This window comes from Diadema antillarum, unplaced genomic scaffold (genome assembly GCF_040938485.1).
Source record: "Diadema antillarum isolate AM-2024a unplaced genomic scaffold, OU_Dant_1.0 scf00000022, whole genome shotgun sequence".
In the NCBI taxonomy this organism is placed as follows: Eukaryota; Metazoa; Echinodermata; class Echinoidea; order Diadematoida; family Diadematidae; genus Diadema; species Diadema antillarum.
Window position 1 is genome coordinate 2959099 of NW_027270911.1, and position 24278 is coordinate 2983376.

The following is a 24278-nucleotide window of genomic DNA, read 5'->3' on the forward strand; positions in this document are numbered from 1 at the left end:
CCTATACAAGAACCCTTTCAATCGAAATTTAATCGTTGCTATATTATAGAACACGAGTGCAATGATTTGATGTGAATAAAAGATACATTTATCTATTTTGTTCTCATATTTTTCCCCCACCTGCTGGCGTTAAGACCCAGCTGCTCTAAAATTAATGCAACTTTCCCCTGACCAGTACAACACGCAACACTGTAAAACCTGAAATTCTCGTTGACAAATTAAACACTAAATTTTCGCAGATTTCTCGAGAAACCAAGATTCGCGAAATTAAAACGCATGTGAAAGTTCATATATGCAAGCTATGCTTTGAATTCCAGTGGCAATTCGCGAAATCTTCATGCGACGAATATTTCTGGTTTTGCAGTGCATGTACTTCGCTGACCGGAACTTGACCGTTCACAACAGAGGGTCGAGAGTTCGCGTCCTTCAACTTGGCGACGTCAACGATAACCCACTTTCCTCACTCAGGCTACTAACACGCAATGGGCAGGAGAGAGAGGAAGAGAGTTGTGACGTGGTCAAGCGTTAGGTCAAAAAGTAGGGTGACGAATAACACGATATCATGTCCAAGCGTACTGTGTTGACAAAGATAGTCTTTGATAGGAGACCCCTTTTTAACAGTCTTTTAATTTGACCATGGACTGACAGTTGGGGGAGGGTAATGAATAAACAATAAATTAAACAGCTTTATAGCCTTCTTTCCACTCGTGAATTCTTTTAAGGTGAATCATAGTTAAAATATGAAATTTTATACATCACAGTGTCACTGACCTATTGTGGTAAAATAAGTGGTAAAATAAGTTTTGAATATCAGACTAAAGCAAGAACACGTACTAGTCTACAACACAAGCTTTGAGAGCGTCTACTACACTAGTCCTTTCATCACGGCCATTGACTCACCACCGGGAACCTACAGAAAAAATGGTCCAATTTTCAAATATTCATGTCTGTTTCAGAGTGGAAAATAATACACGAGTTACTTGTGACATTGATGCATGGGAAAAAAAAAATTAGTTTGAATAGTAACAAACAATAATTCATCGAGAGGATACTCGGATCACCGGGTCCTAATAAAATGTTGCCAATCATGCATGGTTACTGTTGGTCAGATGTGTTTCCTCGCTTGAGTTGAAGATTTAAATCATAACATGTTTTTGGAAAATATTGAATGCTACGAATGTTAACTCCGGACTATTCCGGAGACGGGAACGTGGCAGTATCAATGTTATCTTGATATTTGCAAAGAGCAAATCTTTGCAGTTTCATCGTAGCAAGAATGTTGCCATTATCTTACGGCATGTAGTTAGTTTCTCGCTTAGCGTGAATGTCATATAATGCGATTTTTTTTCTTCATGCGATTAGGGGAGAAATGCGAGAATCGCATGCGAGTTGTACTCAAACCTCTGCCACCAGCGAGATTTTCTGTTATTGTAACGGTATAATTATGAGGTATTCTTCAGTAGGTGGGTCTGAAAACAAAGACTAATGTGACCTGGATACCCACGCCTGGTCACTCCAAGCCAGAATATTATCATCGAGGTGGTATTACTCTCGTTCATCTTTATAGGGCTTATATTTGATTTCCCAGAAATTGACCGCTCAAGGAAAGGCGTAAGTGTAATGCGGGGTCAGGGGTTCGCGGCCTCGAACTTAACCCAAATTCCTATTACGATTTCCCTTGCCCATTGACTTTCCCGTCTTCATAAAATTCCCCTTCAGTTTCCTCCTTTTTATGCCTCTCTCTCTCTCTCTTTCTCTCTCCCTCTCTCTCTCTCTCCCTCTTCTATAATTTCTTCCCTTTTTCTCTATAGTAATCTCTTCTTTTATCCCAACTTATCAATGAGGGCTGTTTTGACGACCGACTTTTTGATGTAACGGATGTACTTTTGGAATGCGCAAAGATGAAAAAACATGAAGATGTTTACGAGGGCAAATCGTTACCCTCTACGGAGATGACAGTTCACTCACCCTCCTCAAAATGCGGATAAGGATAATAATCATGATAATAATGATAACAAAAACATGATTTTTCTTGTTTCGTGATGATGACGACGATAACAATCATAATGGTAATGAGTGATATGGGCAAAATGATATTATAATAATAATGATAATGGTATAAACTATAATGATGATACCAATATTGATATAAATCATCAATCATCATCACTTATATAATGATGATAATGATTATAACTTTAATGATTTGATTCATAGTTATTACCGTCATAATCAGTAGTAGTTGTAATAGTAGTGCAAGCCGTCGTAGCAGTGTACCAAAATCATAAAGGGCCTATGCCAAGACCTTGTGTGTCTCGCTGCACGCATCCAGTCAAAGTGACGGGCGCGGATGCGACAGAGTGGCGGATGCTACACATTCTTCAAGACTTGTTGCTAAGCAACGTCTCCGACCCGTCTTCCAGAATCCCGGTAGATGATGGCTCTTTCCAGTCCATACATCTACTTACTGCTACTATACATTTACCTATACTTAGATACTAATACTATACTACGGCCTCCCTGTATACAATACTTAGCCGTGAGAGTTTCTGGTTAAAAGTATATATGGACAGCGATGACTCGAAAATACCTGTAGTATACTATTCACTGAGGGGCTGAGTCCCTCAGTGAATACCGAAGTCAAAACGTATAAAGGCATGGTATAGTATTGGCTGAGGTGAGAATTCAGCTTTTAGCTTTTTGCAAGTATAGTTAGAAACCACCTTATGAAATGTTAAAGAGCATATAATTCTAAGAGGAATTCAAACTTTTTTTGATGAAAATTTGTTTTGAAATGGCTGAGATATCCGAAAACAAAGTAAAACAAGTCATCCTAATAAATGGTGGGTCTCACCTTTTATCAGGATTGCTTTGTTTTGGATATCTCAGCTATTTTAAAATCAATTTTCATCAAATAAACTTTAAATTCCTCTTATAATTATATATCATGCTCTTTCATATTTCATAAGATTTTTCTCATCTCAAATAATCATCATCAAAGAATGTTGGAAACCTCAAGCCCCATCCCAATTGAAACTGCTCCACCCCTTCATCCAAAAACTCAAAATTAAGCATTTTTTTTTTAAGCAGAGTATTTTTTTTTAGTTTGGATCAAAAATATAAACAAAAGAAGGACAAAACATTAAAAACAAAAGTCCTAGGGTGGACGCCATGTTAGTGGAGGGATCATACAGTGACCGTGCGAAGCAGCGCGCGATATCAGAATTGCTTTGTGATGTCACAATAAATGCTTTGTGATATTTCACAAAGTGACCGTACGAATCAGTGCGCGATGTCAAAAGTGCTTTGTGATGTCACCATTGCTCTGTGACATTATTTCACGAATACTAGTGGACTATTTGAAAAACTTCATAAAAAGTGACGTCATTTTCCAAATAAAATATCATGAAGCGTCAAACATGGCAACATTTTCAAATAGTCGAAAATACATGGATTATAATCGTGTGAATCTCAGAATTGTCAGAATTGCTTTTTGATGTAACAATATTGTTTTGTGACATTAAATTCACAAAGTGACCGAATACGAAACAGCGCGCGATGTCCCAAGTGCTTTGTGATGTCACTATTGGTCTGTGACATCATTTCACAAGTAGTGTACTATTTGGAAAATGTCATAAAAAGGGACGGATTTTTTTCCAAATAATATATCATGAAGCGTCAACATGCCAGCATTTTTTAAAAAGTCTAAAATATAATCATGTGAATCTGTTTTAAGTAATCGCCAGAGGATAGGGTCTAAATCTTTGATCTATAGGCCTGCTACACACTGCTACTACATTTTCCACCACCACTTCTACCACTTAAAGGTCCAGTTTATCTTTGGGAGCACTGATTTAAAAAATGTTCAAGATATCACATTTGATGCATATGTGTAGGTCTGTTGTGCCACAAAAATCCGATCATATAAGATTTTCGCAATAAAGCCTAAAATATAAAGAGATATATGTATTTTCTTAATAAACCATAACTGTAGACGGTTTAGTCTAGAAACATTTTTATCATAACTAATGTTCACATTTTGCACATTTAACAATACATTAAACATCGATTTTACTGATCAAAAAATTTACAGTGGTTATTTCTATCCCTAACTCACATTTTAGAACTATTTTAATGCACTAATGCTGGGTTTTTGTTTCATCTGCAAATGGTAAGTTATGCCTTTAAGCATATTAGTATAGCTACTTCTACCGTTGTCAGTATAAGTACTCTCTAAAAAAAATCGAGTGAAAATATTCACTCTTAAAAGAGTGAATACAAAAAAGAGTGATTTTTTTTTTTATATTCATGTTCCATATTCCACATTTCGTACAAGTTTTATATTCCATTTGATTTGAAGCAGGAATGTTTTTTCACACAATGGTCAGTTTCAACCAATAATGCACAAATGTATAAGGACATATAATTAACGTGTAATATGAGGAACCCACTAAAAAGCAGAGCTTGTAGGATGTGGGTTCCAAAAATATAACATAGGGTTTTAGTACAGTATATCAAAGTCAGAAGTGACGTAACATGCAAAATTCAAAATATCGAGAATACTACAATGTTTACGGGATGTACAAAGTATAGTATATAATGTTTATGATTAACTTATGATATAAATGCTTAGAAAAGTAGCAAGTTAATCAAACTGGTGAGATCATCCGAGCGAGGCATCATTTGAGTATATGCAAAAAAAAAAATTGAAGCGATTACGGCAAAATGATTACACATAGGATTTTAGAAAATTATCTTTGAGATTTTTCTTAAAGGAGCTTAAAGAACTTGAGTGCAACCGAACCGAATCTAACTCATTCCAGAAAGAAGGGCCGGTAGATGTAATTGTCTTAAGGGCTAAAACTGTACGAACAGGGGAAAAATGATAGGATTCACTGTGTCTTGTAAGGTAAGTATGAATATCACTGTTTTTCACAAACATTGAGGAAAATATACTAGGAAGGTCGCCAGTATTCAACTTATACATGAAAATTCCAACATGATATAAATACAAATCAGAAATTTTTAACAATTTACTTGAAACAAACAATTCATCAGTGTGATAAAAAAATTGTGCTCGATTTATAATCCGCAAGGCCTTTTTCTGAACCAAAAATAACGAATCAATTTTAGTCTTTGAGCAATTCCCCCAGGCTAATATTCCGTAATTCAAGTAAGGTAATAATAAAGTTGTATAAAGAGAATGCAATATTGGCTTTGGGAAGAGATATTTCAGTTTGTGAATAATTCCAACATTCTTGCACAACAATTTACATAAATAATCAACATGTACCTTCCATGAAAGGTTACTGTCAATATAGATACCTAAAAATTTTGTTGAATCTATTTGATTTAACTGTAAACCGTTCATTAAAACTAAACCTGGAAGAGATTTTATTGTGTTACTGAAAACCAAATAATTGGTCTTGTTTATGTTAAGCGACAATTTATTTGCCTGAATCCACTCAAACACCAACTTAAGTTCATTATTCAGAGAATCGAGCAAAACATAAGGATCTGAGTGAGAATAAAAGAGACTTGTATCATCTGCGAACAGAAGAAAAGACAGCAGAGAGGATGAGCTACGGAAGTCATTGATGTATAAAATGAATAAAAGAGGACCTAAGAGGGAGCCCTGTGGAACACCACAACAAATCGAGTTTATATCAGATTCATGATTATTTACGGAAACAAATTGAGATCGACCGGTAAGATAACTTCTGAACCACTCCAAGGCCTTTCCACGAATGCCGTAATGATTTAGTTTATACAATTTAGAGTGAAATTGGAGTGAATTATGAGTGAAAATGTTCATTTTCACTCAATTTGGAGTGACCTCAAGGATCACTCGAAGATTTTGGAGTGATCCCTGAGGTCACTCCAAAACGAGTGAAAACGAACATTTTCACTCAAAATTCACTCCAGTTTCACTCTAAATTCACTCTTTTTTGTATTCACTCTTTTAAGAGTGAATATTTTCACTCGATCTTTTTTAGAGAGTACCTACATCTAGTCCAGAATATTTTACTCTTTTAAGAGTGAATGTTTTCACTCGATCTTTTTTAGAGAGTACCTACATCTAGTCCAGAATATTTTATATCTCTGCAACATATCAGTTTACTTCAACAGTCCTTTCTTCTTCTTTATTCATTTTTTTTTTGTCAATCTTAGCAGGCCAAATGGAAAAGCATCTCATTAGAATTTTCTTAACGTCGGTCATGAATATACCAGCAGTTTTCACTAATTTGGCATGATATATTATGTTGCTGATGATAATAGGTGCCTTTACTGTGAGAACACATGACGATAATATGCCAGGAGTTTGTTTGCCTTTATACTCAATTCAGTGCCTACGCCATCCATGGGTGAACGAAGCAGGTCAGGTCACATCCAAAGCCTTCGACACTGGAGATCTCTTCATCCACGAAGATTGCCGCATGTGGCGTTAGATAATTTGAAAGATCCGACAAAATATGGCAAAATAGTGTGCTATGACTCACACACTGACCCTCGCCCTAGATATGCGTTCATGTGACACGGTATACCTATGCGAGGACCTTCTGAAATCTGTGTCAACCTTGTCACGCAATATCCGACTACACAATGGAACACGATTTCGCTTGGAATTGTAGAGAGCGTAACACGCTCGATACGGGTGCATTCTGACAACATCGCGGGCAGCGAAATTCAACCTTGGCCGTGCATTGAACAGATCAGTGGTACTGAACACAGAACTCTTACACATAGAAGAATCACTCGCCACCCGTTTTGTCGCCGTCGCTCGACTCATTGTCACGTGACGTCCGCCATTTTGCTTAGCGGAACTTTTTTGCGTGCAAATCCCAGCAGACGCTATCCACATACAGTGACTGCATGTTGTACCGTGTTTTTCTGACGTTCCGAGACCGTGAGCGAGGCATTAAAATGCCATATTGTGCGGCTGTAAACTGCACAAATCACTTGAAAAAAGGATTTGGAAACAGGTAAGTTTGACACCAAGCCATGATGAGAATAAGAAGTAGTAATTCCCCAAGTAACGTTACAATTAGGCGGATCGGTCGTATGTTGGCTTTCTTGTGAGCGCAGTAGCAAAGGTAGTCCCAGACACTGGATTTTGTGTTTGCCGTCGACATATCTGTTTACCACCAACTACTATGCAAAATAAAAAAGATCAGTTAGATCTAGGCCTAATTTAGGCCCTGGGGCTATATTACACTCTGTACGTTGTGAGTTGGGGCAAACAGCTTTGTACATGAAAAAAGTGTAAATTTATGTAAATTTGAGCTTAGGTGTAAACTTTACACGTAGATTTATTCTTGTCTAGGTAGTTAAAGTCACAGTACCAGTGGTGGGCCAGTGTCAGTGTCAGTGACAACACTATGGTCGTTTAGATACTAGATTGTCTAGACTGACTGTGTACTCTAGTATTAAAGTAACCCCAGGACATTGCTTTCGCAATATGCAATATTTGTCATACATGTATTTGCGAGACTTGTCTTGCCTACATATTGTGGCCACGTTAACATTTCGTACTATACATATAGTATGTTTTCACACTCATAAGGATTTCATTTTGAATTGTGCTTGAAGCGAACAAGTGCAAGTGAAATCTTGGATTATACAGTATTGCCTTTGGTATTTTTTTTTAATATTCTTGCCAGTGTCCATTATTCATGGTTTTATTTTGCTGCCATATTGTATGCTAAGTGATTGTACATGCATTTGCTTTCATGATAGATTCTATACAATACATGTAGTTGTCTTATTTGTGACACTTGTTTTGCCTACATGTACATACTTTGAGATGCAGTGTAGTATGTTTTCACACTCTTTAGATTTCACCTTGAATTTCGTTTGAAGCAAATGGGTGCGTGTGAAATCTTGCATTATACAGATGTTCATGTATTGCCTTTAGTTGATATTGTTATGCCAAGAATGCATTTGATATTCTTGCCCGACAGTGTTCATTCTTTATGGATTTTATGTTGTTGCTATATTGCATGATAGTTGATTATACAGGCATTTGCTTTCGCGATATACAACATTTGTTGTATATCTGTGATACTTGTTTTGCTTACATGTTGCTACCAAATTATGTTTTCATACTACACAGTGTATGGGATAGTGTTTGTTAAACTCATTACTAAGGATTTAATCTTGAATCATGCTGAGCTAAGTACGAGTGAAATCTTACATTTACAAATGTATTGCCTTTAATACTGTTGCCAGGAATGCCTTTGGTGTTCTTTTCAGTGTTCATAATTCGTAGATTTATATTGCCATAGTGCATGCGGATCAACACAATATGTTTTCATACTATACCATAGTGTGTTTTTACACTCATTAGGATTTTCTTTTTGAATCACGCTTGAAGCTATCAAGGGCAAGTGAAATTGTGCACTATATTGATGTATTGCCTTATATAATCTTGCCAGACAGTGTTCATTATTCATGAATTTTATGTTGTTGCCCTATTGCATGTCCATTATAGATGTATATGCATTTGATTTTGTGATTACAATAGTTGTCACAAATTTGCGACACTGGTGGTCTTGCCTATCATTTGCATAATATGTTCCTGACGCATGTACTGCCTGTGATTATAGCCGCCGTATTAGGTATGATAATGGTACGTGTACTTCAAGCAAATGGTATATCACTTTACTGTGGTTGATTCTCAGCAATCAACTTTGACCTTGATGAATGTCAAATAAATTGTAAAAAATCAGGAAAATAACTCTGTCCAACTTAACTTTCTGTTTTTTGTGGAAGACAATCTTGAAAGGAGTTATGCTTGTAATGTGTGTGTGTGAGTGTGTGAATACATATATATATATATATATATATATATATATATATTATGTATATATATATATATATATATACATAGATAATTATATATATATATATATATATATATATATATATATATATATATATTGATTGAGTACCAGGTAGTCTACATGTTGGTGCAGCAATATCATGATATCGAAAGTAAAACAGAAACCAATTTCATGTTGATCACCAACAATTTATTTACAGCACACAAATATTTGAGCGATTCGCTCTTTCTCAAGTGTTGTTGCAAATCGCTCAAAAATTGGTGTGGTGAAATAAATTGTTGGTGATTAGCATGAACTCGATTTCTGTTTTATTCATGTATACAGATATACAGTGTATACATGCCTATAGGCATATTGCTTCCTATACCAATATGTGCAATAGTGGTAACTACATTGTACTACACACTACTAATGATAATGATAACAGCAGGAATATAGATAATTAAGGTGATGTTGTCTTCCAAATTTCTCATATGTTGAACGAGTGTCAGATGGGGAAGATGTATTACATGATCATATCCACAAATCACTGATTTTTACAACTGGACTGACTGGAAATTTAATTTGACCTGTTTAATGGGAGAAAAATCAAAAGCACGAACACACATCTTCTTATAATATCATTGGAGGGGAAAAAATGCAAGACATAGGGGTGAGAGGGGTATCAGAAAAATGGCAGGACACAGACAAGGACAGGCGCGCGTCTTAGATTATTTTATACCAAAGCAGATCACGTCTCCGAAGTCAAATAGATCTATCCGAAAGGGGAAAAAACACCTGTTTCAATACAGTCAACTTTCAGGGAAGAGTGTGAAATAAATAACATAAATGAGTACATGAATCTGTGGTCAACGCTGGATTGAGAAGTACCAGTTTGACAGTTTACAAGTTCAAGTAAATATCAAGGGCTATAGCGGCTGTCATACTGTCCGATCAGTGAGTTGACCGTACCGTACTCGCGAGGAGCTGCGGAGGTACCGCTAAGCAACATGGCGGCGTGTGCACTGAGGCGTCGCATCCGGGGTGCGCGGTGGCGACACCGAGCTCAGCGGGTTGTGAATGGGTATGATTCTTCTATGTGTAAGAGTTCTGTGGTACTGAAACTGGGGGAACTGAGGATGCTACATTGCACAGGATCGCGATGTGAGTTGAGTGCTAAGCCTGCTATGACGTTAGGATCTCTTCTTTATTACCTGCACGCAGGAACCCTCATATCAAAATCAAATTAGTAGAGCGGTTTGCCATGGTCGACGCACAAATAAGAAATCATTATTGCTCCTTGGAGCAAGAATAAGAAGCATTTTCTACAGTATTGCACAAAAGTAAAGGAAAGGATTTCAGTACTATTTACATTATAGGAACATAGGATTTCCATGATTATGAGCCTGTAACTCAAGCAATGGCTCGAAAACATGCTTCTCTCTTTTTAAAAGAAAGTGTTTAATTTCTCAAGTTCTAAAGAAATGGTGGCTTGACTGCTTGAAAACTGTCAATATGAAATAGAAATTGCGAAAATCTGCCGAAAACTCCGTTTGGCAGGGTGATTTTGTAGTGGTAAAGGGCTGGTAATTTAGAGCGCTTGGGGGAAAAAGACACACGTTGAAACAAAGATGTCAAAAGAATATACTTGAAATTGAAATTGAGCAGCAATTGAAATAGTCAGCAAGACAGTCTGCCAGATAGGCAGCGATATTTTTGACCGTTATGAATACACTGCTTTTTTCCCGAACTAGCAAAAAACACAAAAATAAAGTAAAAAAGGACTAAGAATTAATTAGGACCTGTGGGAGCTAGAATGTTGCCAAGGAAACGAAACTAGCATTCATTAAGGAGAACCTCCTTCCGAGCGTAGACTTGTTGACAAGTTGCCAGTCCTGTTTCAATTCAGTGACCTAAAATTCCGTGTTCTCTCGTGCATTCGCGCGTGCGTCCGTGCAACGTTCGCACGAATGACGTAACAGCTACACACCGATCATTATTTCACACACACACACACACACATCACAAACGTGTACACATGTCGTGTAGTAGCACACAGACGCGCGCGCACATATACACACAGGAATCACACAAGTTCAACTACAGCATGATCCACACACATAACGTTCCCATGCATTCCTTCGCGCTGGACGAAGATGGGCCTATCGTACTTTCTCGAGTGTATGAAACAGGGCTCAAGTGTATAGTTCTCTCTTATCAGGTCAGTCCTATTGAACCTGTAACCGCAGGAAGGGCGGGAAAAATGGGATGACGTCAGAGACCTTGGCCTTGCCGACTGATATTCTCCTCGCCTTTCAAAATCCAACCAGCAATACTGGTCGAGCTTTGATGACGTATTAACGTTGGAATGAATGGAGCGGAGGTGAATAAGCGACGTAGGAAAATAAAATAAAATGAGTGACCATTTGTTTACATGATAATGGGATTTGCTCAATGATTGACTGCTATCTTATGACACCAATTAGGCTTGGAATTAACCTGCATTGGTTTTTTGTTTGAGTGGGTCGACTCCCATCTAGGAAGAATTCGTTTGCATTGTGATAAGGGCGAAGAATTGACTATTTACAAACAAATTCAAACATTATACAGATAGAGGGCCGTATTTGACACGGTTCAACCATGATATGGTGCACAATACCTTCCCAACAATTCTCTACACTCAGAAGGATTAAACGTTTTTCGTTAAGGGTCCCAACATGGGTATAATGTAGACCTATCAATCATAATTATAATGATTTAGTTTACGACGTGTCTCATCAGATGAAGCTTTTATCTTAAAAAAATCATTTAAAAAAACGTGATTTCCACATTGTTTTGCTATACTTCGAACAAATGCGAGCTGTAAGTTTTAGATTAAAAAAAAACGCTTACTAGTAGGCTTACATTACAGGTTTTCGGAAGTTGACATGCTGTACCAATTTTCTGTATTCAATGATTGCCATTCTTTCATAGTTCGTTCGTTTTTGTTTGTTTGTGTTTGCTGTTGTTGTTGTTGCAGTTATCTTTCAAAATGAATCAGATTATCTACCTCACTGTGAATATTTTGCCCATTTTTAGGATGATACTGGAATAGAATACACTTTCCTAGAGTTCATGTGTGTCACGTGATCGTATAAATCACCTAGAAGGAGGAATATTCAGGGGCGGATCCAAGAATTTCGTAAAGTGGGGCTCCTTTACAAAAAGGGGGCGCACGCTCCTCCCCCCCCCCCCCGCCCATTTTTTCTTTTTATTTCTTTTGTTTTAACAAAAATTAGAGGGTGCGCCCCGCCTGGATCCGCCACTGAGTATTTAGTTGCAACGATCACACATGCAGTCCGGGTTACAGTTCGTTCGTTATTCCGAAGGTTCTTTAGTCCGAAGGTACGTTATTCCGAAGGTTCGTTATTCCGAAGGTTCTTCAGTCCGAAGGTTCGTTATTCCGAAGGTTCGTTAATCCGAAAATGTGATAAGGTTTGTTATTCCGAAGGTTCATCAATCCGAAAATGAAATAAGGTTCGGTATCCCGAAGGTTCGTTAATCCGAAAATGAAACAAAGCTCGTTATTCCGAAGGTTCGTTACGGACCCTAACGTGTTCATTTTCGGATCAACGAACCTTCTGAATAACGAACCCTATTTCATTTTCGGATTAACGAACCTTCGGAATAGCGAACCCTATTTCATTTTCGGATTAATGAACCTTCGGAATAACGCCACAAATGTTCGGATTAACGAACCCCTTTTCATTTTCGGATTAACGAACCTATGGGTATAGGGAATTTGTGTGTTTCGGATTAACGAACCTCCGGATTAACGAACCTTCGGAATAACGAACAGCACCCGCAGTGCGAAGGAGTACACTCTAAGAAATAAAAGGTTCAACTTTGCACCTTTACTTGTGACACGATATCATTGGCAGCATATTTACGGGTGCAATTTTGCGTTAAAGCATAATTATTACATAATGACTTCTATGCAGTTTCGGATAGATGATAGCAGTGTGCAATAGTTCGCAAAGTTTTGGAAAGTTTGTCTTCCCTTTTACATAGATTGAAAATAACAGGGAAGACGACACTGATAGGTTTATCTTCAGCACACTTCTTTCAGACAAAAAAAAAAAAAAAAAAAACAAGCAAGCAAACAAACATACATACATACATGTACATAACATGAGGATTGTATGCAATGTTCAAAACAAAGAAGACGCGAAGGTAGCTGCAGCCCAATACTGGTGCTGAAAGCATTCATAGATCTGTACAGATCGAAGGTGTATTGGAAATACTGTAACGTAAAAATCTGAATTAATTGGCGGAATCATATGTTGTTGAGGGTCTTCGAAGCATTAGCAATGCATATTTCACAGACACATATCAATTAATTACGTTGTTCTAAGTGGGTGGTTAACATTAATAAATCACGTTGAACAACGAAATGGTATAATTGCAACTGATTGACAAATTGCCCTACATCGACGTAAATAAATAAGGGTTGAGTTGGCAACATAAGCCGAAAGTTAATTTCGTGAAAACATCTCGACGGAAGAAATTCATGAATTTGAAATGGTATAAGTTAGTGCCAGACAATTCTGTACAGATCTTAATGAATCAATGCTTTATCGTGACCGCCTATTACAATGTATATATTAAAAACCTTGTGGCATTCATAGTCTGCACATAAAAATGTCACAAAAAATTCGAACATCTATGCAATAGCAACAATATATACCATTGTTTGACTACTTCAGCCGTGTCACAAGTCGAAGAAAATGTTAGTCACACACGTACATTCACACGGTTACAGCTCGTTATTCCGAAGGTTCGTTATTCCGAAGGCTCTTTATTCCTAAGATTCGTTATTCCGAAGGTTCATTGTTCCGAATGTCATTTTCGGATTAAAAAATCTTCGGAATAACGAACCTTCGGAATAACGCCACAAATTTTCGGATTAACGAACCTGCAGGTATAGGGAATTTGCGTGTTTCGGATTAACGACCCTTCGGAATAATGAACCTTCGGAATAGCGAACCTTCGGAATAACGAACAGCACCCCATTCACACAAACACACACACACACACACACATTGTGAGATGATGTCATCACTTCTGTATATTCAGATATATTGCTCTGTTTGTCAAAGTCATCTTGAATTACACAAAATATTGCATTTTTCTGTCTAAAGAGAATTCACATCACAAATAATGATTTCTCATTCACCTCAACCCCTTTTACATGCTGAAAGGCATGGAGCCATTGTTCTGATTTTTATGATTTTTTGATGATTATTAGATTCCTTAAGCAATGTCATGAATGTGTTCACTTTTGTCAGTTTGGGATTGATAAGAACCCTGCAGGAGATGTTTGTGGTTGGTTGGTGTGCCTGTTTTGTCTGTGTGTTTGTTTGTTTTGTTGTGTGTGTGTGTGTGTGTGTGTGTGTGTGTGTTTTGTGTGTAGCGATCCTTCATTACTGTAATCATTTGATATTTTGTGTATTGTGTAAGATATTTCATTTTTCAGCTTTTATGTATTTTGTCAATTTCGTCTATTCTATTCTTTACTGAAATATCTAAAACTCTATGACGAGATTCTAATCACTATAGTGGTAAGAGGTAGGAGAGAAATACAAAGGGAAAGAGGAAGATGACAATCCTTTACACCTTCTTTGATCACCAGACAGACAACAAATTGACGCATGAATAATGGAATGAGTTGGTTGAACTTTTATTACATGTTTCAAAAGTCAGCAACCTTGATAAATCGATTACTTACTAGTCTAGTATACCCTTTACTTCTTTCACTAACCTTTTATCCCCAACTACCTTCATTGTCTGTTGTTGAGTTGGCAACATAAGCCGAAAGTTAATTTCGTGATTGCATTCAGCACAACATGTTCGCATCGTCATCATCTCAATGTCAAGTATACAGTTTTAACTTTCTCTCAGCTCAGTAAGCTGCCTTTGGCCTGGCTCTCTGGTATCGGGACGGCCTGGTATTCCAATTGCTCCTCCTCAGGCCGTCCGTAAGAGCCCAGCACTGTCTCCGCCCTTAACCTTTTGCGTACCACATTAACCTCCTGGTCACAGATATGTGTGTGATATTTTGTTCACATTCGACTCATTGGTACAGGACGGGTTAATTGCCCATTTTATACACACAACAGTCGCGCTGTCTGTTTCTTGCTGTCTGGGCCCCGTTGCTAGAAACTTTGCGTTTAAACGCAACTTGCAACTGATTGTCACTGGCCAATCAAAATCATTGTTGCATGCATGTCTTCTTAATAGGGCAGACCCTGAGCCAATCAGAGTGGTTGTTTCAAAATTAGCAATTATTTGCAATTGATCGCCTTTTCGGATAATACTGACGTTTGATGCAAATCAAATTCTACACATGACAAAATGAATGACTCACCTTGCCGAAGATTTTTCATTTTTATTTCCTTCATTTTTCAAAAGAAACTTTTCTTGCCTATTATATTGGGGCCAGTAAATTTCATCATTTTTATATTCTTACTTGCCAGACATAAAATTTTACTTGCCCTGGGCAAGATGGCAAGCAATGGTGTCGAGCCATATATATAGAGAGAGTATACGCACCAATTCTGATCTCAATTCTGAAGCAGGCCAAACTCTGATAATTGTTGGATTATATGTAAAACTGAGTTGTCAATAACAGAACTGTGATGCAGATATCGGTTGGACAGTATACCATAGGTAACAGCGAGGCTATTTTATGTAGGGCCTACTCTGAAACGAATGCATACTTGTAAGACTAACAGTACATTGCCCTAATGCCCTTACACTGGCAGAAACTAGGCGAGAATCAGTCATATCAACATTTTGGCGTTTGCACCTGGTACTGAACCACATTGATATACATAATATAGTCATGGAGGGCCTATTACAACAATATCGTAATCGCGTTTCCATTGCCGCACTGCGTGATCAAGAAATAACACGACGTTCTGCTTCTGGAGCGGAATCAGGTAATACTCTGTTTTGTAAGAAGGCTGCTTCTACAACTCATCTTCGGGGCGAAAAGGGGACCTGTAAAACTATTTCAGGCACTTAACTCCAGGACGAGAAGGTATACGATGGCGACTCAGATGGCTTTATGACGTTGTGCTCAGGTCCGAATGGGAATCCAGTGAGAGAACGAGCGCCCTCTTCGGTGATTAGCATGACATCGTGCTCGCGGTAGCCGCCGTCTCCTGGCTGCCCGTGTGGTATCGTGAGATGCGGCTCCATGGTAACCAGCATCCCGGGTCGGAGAACGGTTTCGTTGTACTCTCGCAACTCCAAAGCTGCACGATAAGAGCAAGTGGGAAGCCATTTTGTCTTCAAACAGTTATTCTATCACTTCGTTTGTCAGATGGTGATGCAGCTCACGCAATAGGGAGCTTTTTCATCACTTTATGAGAAACGTCCATCTGTGTCCCCTTGATCAGAAATCTCCCATCTTCCCCCCTTTATAATGTATGTGACCTTTCCATTTCATTTCATCTCGATTCAATTCAATCTTTCAGGATAAAAGCAGTAGGACCTATTTATCACTCAGGCCGATCCTTTTTAAGTGACTTGCATGGTGGATGCTGTGACTAAACAATACCTGGTCATCCGTATTCAAGTGATCAAATTGGAATCGCATTAAAAAAAAGCACGCGCGCGCGCACACACACACAACACACGCACACACACACGCACAAACCTTGACGATTATCCTCTGTAATGGTATCGGCAACGATGTATTAAGTTTACTGCATTACGTGAGCCGCGGGAGAATGCGATTGTTTTGCTAAACCTGCTGGTGATTTAATGTTTTTCTTCTGGCTCCTACCACTGTTCCTTTACACGCCATTTCTTCGAGCTGAATTTTTAATCAGTTCCTGCGGGTTAAAAACACCACGTTCCTACTAGCAGAGAATGTTGTGGCAAGCTCACCTGGTTCGCGGCCGTAATAATGACACATGATCCCAATGCTGTGGCCGTAGCCGAATCTGCGGTTGTGAAGCGGGACGCCTCTCTCTCGGTAAACCTCATTCAGCTCCTCGCACACTTCGCCGCATTTTAGGCCCGGCTTGAGCAGCGCCATCCCGCGGCGATGAACCTCGCAGTTCACTTCCCAGTAGTGTAGATGCTCGTCCGAAGGAATGTGATCGAAGAACATTGTACGCTCTAGGGCGGTATAATACCTGTGGTCAGGTGAAAGAGTGCGTGACGCGGTCAACAAGATTTTCCTCACGAATAAGTAACGAGCTTTATAAGTACAATATGTATTGCAAAAATAAGAGTCCAGTGCCCGAGAACATTATGTTGTAAAGCGTTTTCAGCAACCATAAATAGGAAAATTGAAATTGGCTGCCGTGCTTGTCAGACAAGACAAATTAACCTGTTATTGAAGTCATCACATTGCCACGCTTTTATGTATCAAATTTCAATTGTCTGTGTCATTCAGTACTGAAGAAAGGGATCTTTAAAGGTTTCGTGATGGCAGCCATATTGGAATTCAAAATGGCGGCCGACCAAGTGGTCAGTTCTCTTGGATCCGGCAATTTTGAAATCAGCGCCCCAGATACCCCTACATGCAAAATTGCATACTCTCCGCCGGACGTAAGCATCTTTTTCATATAATCTTCCCTACTATAGTTTCACCACGTCCCATGTAGAAACCAGCAGACGGCATGGTAACGTAACACATTGTTCAGTTGGTCTCATTGTGTCTCCTCGAACCGAAGTCTCTTGATATTAGGTCAGGCACATTACCAACTCAACAATATTGCCAAGGGAACGTGGTGATGAGGATGATAATGATACTTTGGAAGTTGGGGAAAGTCTTATCGATGCAGTGTCGTCAGAGAGGCGAAGGAGCTGGCAAGAATTGATCGAGTCTACCAATATGACTCACAGTAGCAGAAAAGCGTGGAAGACAATTAGGAAGCTGGGAAATGACTACACGAAAGCCCAACCACGCTCTGAAGTCACAGCAGATCAAGTCGCTCATCAACTCCTTTTGAATAGCCGGGGAAACCCAAACCATCATCCTCGGAGAACTAAACTACCAAAGCCATCTGAAGAAAACAAGGAATGTTCTGACCTCACCAGAGCCTTCACAATGAACGAGCTAATTGTTGGCATCAAGACAATGAAAAACAACAAAGCAGCTGGTCTTGATGACATCCTGTGTGAACAAGTTAAACACCTAGGACCAGTGGCTCTCAAGTGGCTTCTAGACCTGTTCAACAGCTGTCTGATAACCAACAAGCTACCTAAGATATGGAGGCGGGCAAAGATTGTGGCTATCCTGAAGCCTGGCAAAGATCCTGCCATCCCGAAGAATTTCCGACCCATCTCTCTGCTCAGTCATACATACAAACTGTTTGAGAGACTACTCCTGAATCGCATGGCACCCATTATTGATCAGCAGCTGATCCATGAGCAAGCGGGTTTCAGACCTGGAAAGTCCTGCACAAGCCAACTGCTTAACCTAACCCAATTCATTGAGGATGGTTATGAGAAGGGACTCATAACTGGTGCTGCTTTTGTTGACTTGTCTGCAGCTTACGATACAGTCAACCACAGAGTACTCGTGCAGAAGCTGTACAAGATTACACATGATGCCAGCCTGATTTCTCTGATCCAAAACATGCTGGAGAACAGACGCTTCTTTGTTGATCTCAGTGGAGATCGAAGCAGATGGAGCAGACAGAAAAATGGGCTTCCGCAAGGCAGCGTTCTTGCTCCACTCTTGTTCAACATCTATACAAATGATCAACCCATCCACCAGAACGTCAGGAGCTTCCTGTATGCAGACGACCTTTGTATAGCCTCTCAGTCCCAGTCATTTCTGGATCTCGAAAGAACGCTAAGTGAAGCACTAGAGGGCCTGACCACCTACTATGCTGTAAACCATCTTCGGGCAAATCCAGATAAGACTCAAGTCAGTGCTTTCCATCTCAAGAGTCGTGATGCAAACCGCAAACTGAAGGTCCACTTGTATGGCAAGAGACTAGAACACATAGACAAACCAGTGTATCTAGGAGTCACTCTAGACCGCACTCTCAGTTTCAAGGACCATGTCAGCAAGACAAAGGCAAAGGTGGGAGCCAGGAATAACATCTTGAGAAAGCTGGCAAACTCCAAGTGGGGAACAGACCCAGGAACCATCCGCAGCACTGCCCTCGCCATGTGTTACTCTGCAGCCGAATATGCATGCCCTGTCTGGGGACGTTCCTCACATGCCAAGAAGCTGGACCCTGTTCTAAATACAGCTTGTAGGGCCATCTCTGGTTGTCTCAAGCCTACCCGAATTCATGACCTCTACCTGCTGTGTGGAATTGCCCCTCCTACAGTCAGAAGAGATGCATCTTCAAGAGTGGAACGCACAAAACAGGAAGATGACAGTCGCCATCCACTTTTCCAGCATGTTCCTCTACCAAAAAGGCTAAAATCCAGGAAGAGTTTTCTACACTCAGTACAACCCCTGGATGGCAATCCCCAGAGCTGCAGGATAGAAGCCTGGTCAAAACATCTGCAGGAGAAACCCCATAACCTCTCTTTTGAGCCAAAGGAATCCCTCCCAACAGGTGCCAGTGAGCCATGGCAAAATTGGCGCTGCCTGAATCGCCTTAGAACTGGAGTTGGGAGATGCAAAGCCCTGATGCAGAAATGGGGATACAACCATGATGGATCCACAGAATGCGACTGCGGGGAGGCTCCCCAGACAATGGAACACCTACTAAACTGCACCCTGCTACCACAACCCTGTACATCACATGATCTCCACGATTACACCCCATGTGCCAGAGCCTGTGTTCTGCAGTGGCTGGGAAAAGTGTAGCGACACGAGAGAAGAAGAGAAGATGGTGGTGGTGGTTGTGATGATGATGATGATGATAATGATAATCATCATCATCATCATCATCATTATCATTATCATCATCATCATCATCATCTTCATCATCGTCTTCATGATCATAATGATAATAATGATATTAAAAGTGTTGTCATCAATGATATCAGAAATGACGAAAAAAGTGAAAACAAAAAAGGATGACGTCTACGTCCTACCCAGCAATCATTGGGAACAGGTTCATGCTGATGATATCTCCCTTCTCCAGCCGGCGGGTGGTTGGAACGTTGTGCGCGCCATCCGTATTGATTGCACCGGTTTGGATAAAACCAAAAGCTGAAGAAAAACGTTCATTGACATAACAGTAGGTATCTCAGTGTTAAAAACATTAGAATTCTTTGTTTGAAGTCACCACTGAGAGTCCACAAGGACAAATCAATGTCCGTTTATCTTTTGCTCACCTACTCAAGTCTATAATCAGAAAATGGATGTTAAAAAAAACAAAAACAAAAAAAATTTTTTTAATGGATTTAACATAAGATACACGTCAACGCACATGTAAGCTTTTATGATAACAAATGTATTGTCTGTTTTATATTCTTGTACCTATATTGTGGACAACTTAAACACATTACGACAAATATCTACGGGCATAAACCCATAGAAAATCAGAGAGGTGGGACGTTTCTAATTCAAATTTTACAGTAGTATGCATGTCACGATGGAATAGAAACAACGGTGATCTGTCGCATTTTAACATGAAAAAAAAAATCTTCATGAAGAAAAATATGCGACAGTTGCGTAAAAATGTTCTTGAACATTATTCATTTTCCACATTTTGGACATAAAACATGCTTTCTCCTCACTTACTGTCATAAATTTCAGAGTCTGGATAGGACTTCGCTATTTCGTGAACCATCGTGTTAGTGGCGTGCATGAGAATTGCATACTCAGGAGCGCCCTCTACGCTGGCTTCCACAACAGCTTTCCCACCGATATCAGCGATACGGGATCCCTGGATGGCCAGCGCAATCTCCTCGTCGGATTTGACAATCATCATGTGCATAATCTCGTCCCCGATGTCGACGATCTCGCTAGCTGCTAGAGTCTCACCAAGCTGTGTTATTACATGAAAAGAAGAATTATAGAAACCGACAGAGAATGCACATTGGGTATGACAGAGCTTTAATATCTTTGGAGTTTAGTGTTGAAGGGGAGGGGGAATGGGAGTTACAAACGCTGAATAACATTGTTGAACACCCTTAGCATGCTTAGTTGATACATGACCAAACTGCAACTTTGATGTGTACGAAATATCCTCTGTTTCTGAAATGTGAAATATAACAAAAACGAAAGAGAAACATTCTAATGAATCAGCGCTAATCAGGCTTTATTCCCCCTTTTTTTAACACTACGCAAAGGAGCACATAACAAGACACCAACACACAAACAAATAGTGATGAAAGCAAGCTCTGCATGAATAGGCATGCAGTCCATACAAATAACTTTGCAGCTCTATCACAATGGACGCTGAAAGGCCAACGACAGTTAGAAACGGTGTCACATACAACATGAAGCACCCAACGCAACATTGTGTAGATAGTAATAGATTCCTATCTAATGAAGATCTCGATATATGGCAAGAGGCGACTTTGGATTCCTTTATATGACAACCAATACAAGTCCATTATCAAAGTATCAACAGGCATGAATCATGGACGGTACCTTCAGTTTGTTGGCGTGCGAAATGTGATCGAGCTCCGCGCCTATTTTTGCCGAAATGCCGCCCAGCTGTTCACGAACCACCGCCCAATAATTCCCGCGCTGCCAGTCCGTGTACAGCACGACGTCGTCACTCACGGGGGAACGTCGCCACGCCTGCCCGCAGTCAACGAGACTCGCGATGGTGACCACTCTGTCCATGGTGACAGCCAGGCCGTATATCCGCCCGAACTGGTGCACCAAATAGTCCGAGAAGTACTTGATGGCCGGGATCGATGTCAGAAGGACGCCCCCAATGTCGTTGGCTCTCATGATGGCGCGAAGTCCCTCGATTCGGCGATGCATCTCATTTCGGGAAAATATGGGTTGTGCCTGTGCCAACAGAAAAGATCATAGATGACCCTGCATCACCCTGCATCAACAAAAAGTCGCCACAGACATGGATTTTTAGTTAAGGGCAGATTCTGAAAGAGCGGATTCTAAGCTTCAAAATGATGTATAACTCAAACCAAATGGACTCTTCTAACCTATCTAAATAATTGGAAAGAAAGCACACACTCTGGAAAGTGTGAACCAAGAAAAGAGGCTCTGAAGAAGGGTGTATTCAAGCGCTTAATCTTTACCAAACCGTGCTAGCTGTGCGATGAATGAGACAAAAAACAGGATGTTAACCACTGGAGCAACAACAATATAGGGATTATTAGATTAAGCTGAAATTGACCATGTTCTTTAAACACTTTCTGTTCATTATCAATGCCAACTTTCAAAGCAGTAGCGATATCCCTTCAAAAGTTATTAGAGTTTAAAGTGAAGAGTGTGCAGAAGATTTTCAAGAAATGTAAAGGGGCCTCTGAGACATACCTGATCTCACTACTGTACAAAAAAGGGTTGAAGAAAAACTGCTGAAAACACACTTTCCCATTCATTTTATGACCCCAAACTCAAGTATAATATAGAAGAAGAATAGCTCGTTCAGAAAATATGAAAAACCGAAGGTTCACCTGGCTAGTCCTCACGTAAAATCAAGGGGTGCAACTTGTTGTTGGTTTTGTGATGCGCTGTCACATCGAGTACGTGGCACAGACGGTTGCCATTGCCCTCCTTTGCTTTATAATCAAACAACGCCGACATAAGTGATATGAACAATGGGAGAGGAAACCATTTGACAGTCGTCATGTTTGCAAACGAAAAATCAAATGTCACCGAAACGTGAAGGAGAATCTGTGAAAGACTTTAGCCTAGTTGTAGTTTTGTAATCAGATATCTTTTATGAGAGGACTGCAAATTACAAGCCCTGCTTTTTAGAAGGCCCTCCAGTATCTTACGTCTTACTTCCAGTAATTGTCAGGAAATTTATAACATTGCATGTCAGTTCGCAATTTGCTTGTTTCAAATTAATGTTGTGTTATTGTGTATTCGTATGTTATGATTATATTTTTTTTGGAAGTGTAATAAACAAAATAAGAATAGATTAGATTAAATTAAATTAGATCAAATCAAAAATTCCGGCAAGAAAGGAGAGAAGATGAGACGAGAGAGAGAGGGAGAGAGAGAAAAAAAAACCCAAACATACCAGGCAGAAGGAGAGAGGAACGGGCGGAACAATAAAATATGTTCAGACAGCGGTGAGAATACAATGGGAAATTGATTTAATATTTGTGATGATGACGTGTCGTCTTGACGTCAATGGTAATGAATTAGGCCTACTTGGTGCAGGTTGAAACGATTTGATGCTGGTAGTGCAAGAAATAATAGTCGTGTGTGTCACTTTCAACTTACTTGCGCACCAATATGAGACCTCGTCATGTGCGGAAACTCGGCAGAGGAGACGCTTCGCGAATCCGACCGAGAGCTGCTCGGAAGCGTTCGTTTGCCTTCGCCGATGCTGCCGAACGACGTCACACCCGCCCAGTGGCGTCTCCCCATGATGAAGGACCGACTCAGACGAGCTACGCTGCTTGCGTGACGTAACATGGTGTCTCTACCCAAAGGACGTGGTAGAATAATGTGCACATGTGGTATTAGAAAACAAAAACAGCGATAAAACATGGTGCGCTGTGACATGTGTGAGAGTAACTTCTCTGGGTCATTAGAAATGACTGAATGTTTTATATTTCCTTACTCTCCTGGAAAACATTCTCTTACACACGCAAGTGTTTTGTAGTGAATGTGTTTACAATTCTGTCTCTAATTGAGTGTCTCTGTCTGAAATTACGACAAAAAACCCCAACAACCAAGAGGATGTCACTTTGAGTGTAAGATAGTTCTGATCTACCAAACCAGGGAGGTAGGAAGAGTCCCACCTCCTTGACCAAACCACCTCAGTGTCCTAGACAGTAAAGGCACGCCTCCGGACTAGGGATTCCGCTATCGTCATAACGAAGATCAATGACGAAAAATTGTCATTCGCAGATGAAAAAAAAAGTGGGAGGGGGGGGGGGGACTCCAAAGTTTACAGCTCGCTTTACAAAAAGCCACACAAGCAGAGTAATTTTATGCCTCTGATTATTATGCTCAGAATATCATTTGCTACAATGCTGTGTGGTTGGTAGTGAATCTCTGGAAAAACGAGGAACATACCGGAGCGGTGAGAGTGTACGTAAACAATGCTCTAAACCTGTCACACCACATATTCCTGCAAACGACGATGGCACGTCCAGCAAGAAATGTCCCGGGATGAAAAGCTGTTCACTTGAGGTACAAAAGTATGACCATAGTTTTTATTCATGTAACCAAAAGTGTTGTTTGACAAATCTATTCTGTGATGGTTCAGAAGACCAGTGAAAATGACTGCAAATTCCGCTACTATTATACCAAATGATCTGGAGTTAAAACGTGACGATTTGTGTGCTTAAATCAAGGAAACAGTAAGAAATCTCGCAGCACTCTTA

At 39.8% G+C, this 24278-nt stretch overlaps 1 protein-coding gene across 1 annotated transcript in view; it reads right to left on the reverse strand.

Moving 5' to 3' along the window:
* LOC139731122 (creatinase-like) overlaps nt 1–23361 on the reverse strand; it is a 35679-nt gene extending 12318 nt beyond the window's left edge. Inside the window, exons 1-6 of the mRNA XM_071642007.1 lie at nt 23167–23361; nt 21391–21759; nt 20536–20782; nt 19884–20001; nt 16758–17008; nt 15910–16120 (exon numbers count right to left, since the gene is read on the reverse strand). Of these exons, the coding sequence (XP_071498108.1) occupies nt 15910–16120; nt 16758–17008; nt 19884–20001; nt 20536–20782; nt 21391–21759; nt 23167–23361 (1391 nt within the window). The remainder of the gene's footprint in view (nt 1–15909; nt 16121–16757; nt 17009–19883; nt 20002–20535; nt 20783–21390; nt 21760–23166) is intronic.
* Between the last annotated feature and the right edge of the window lie 917 nt (nt 23362–24278).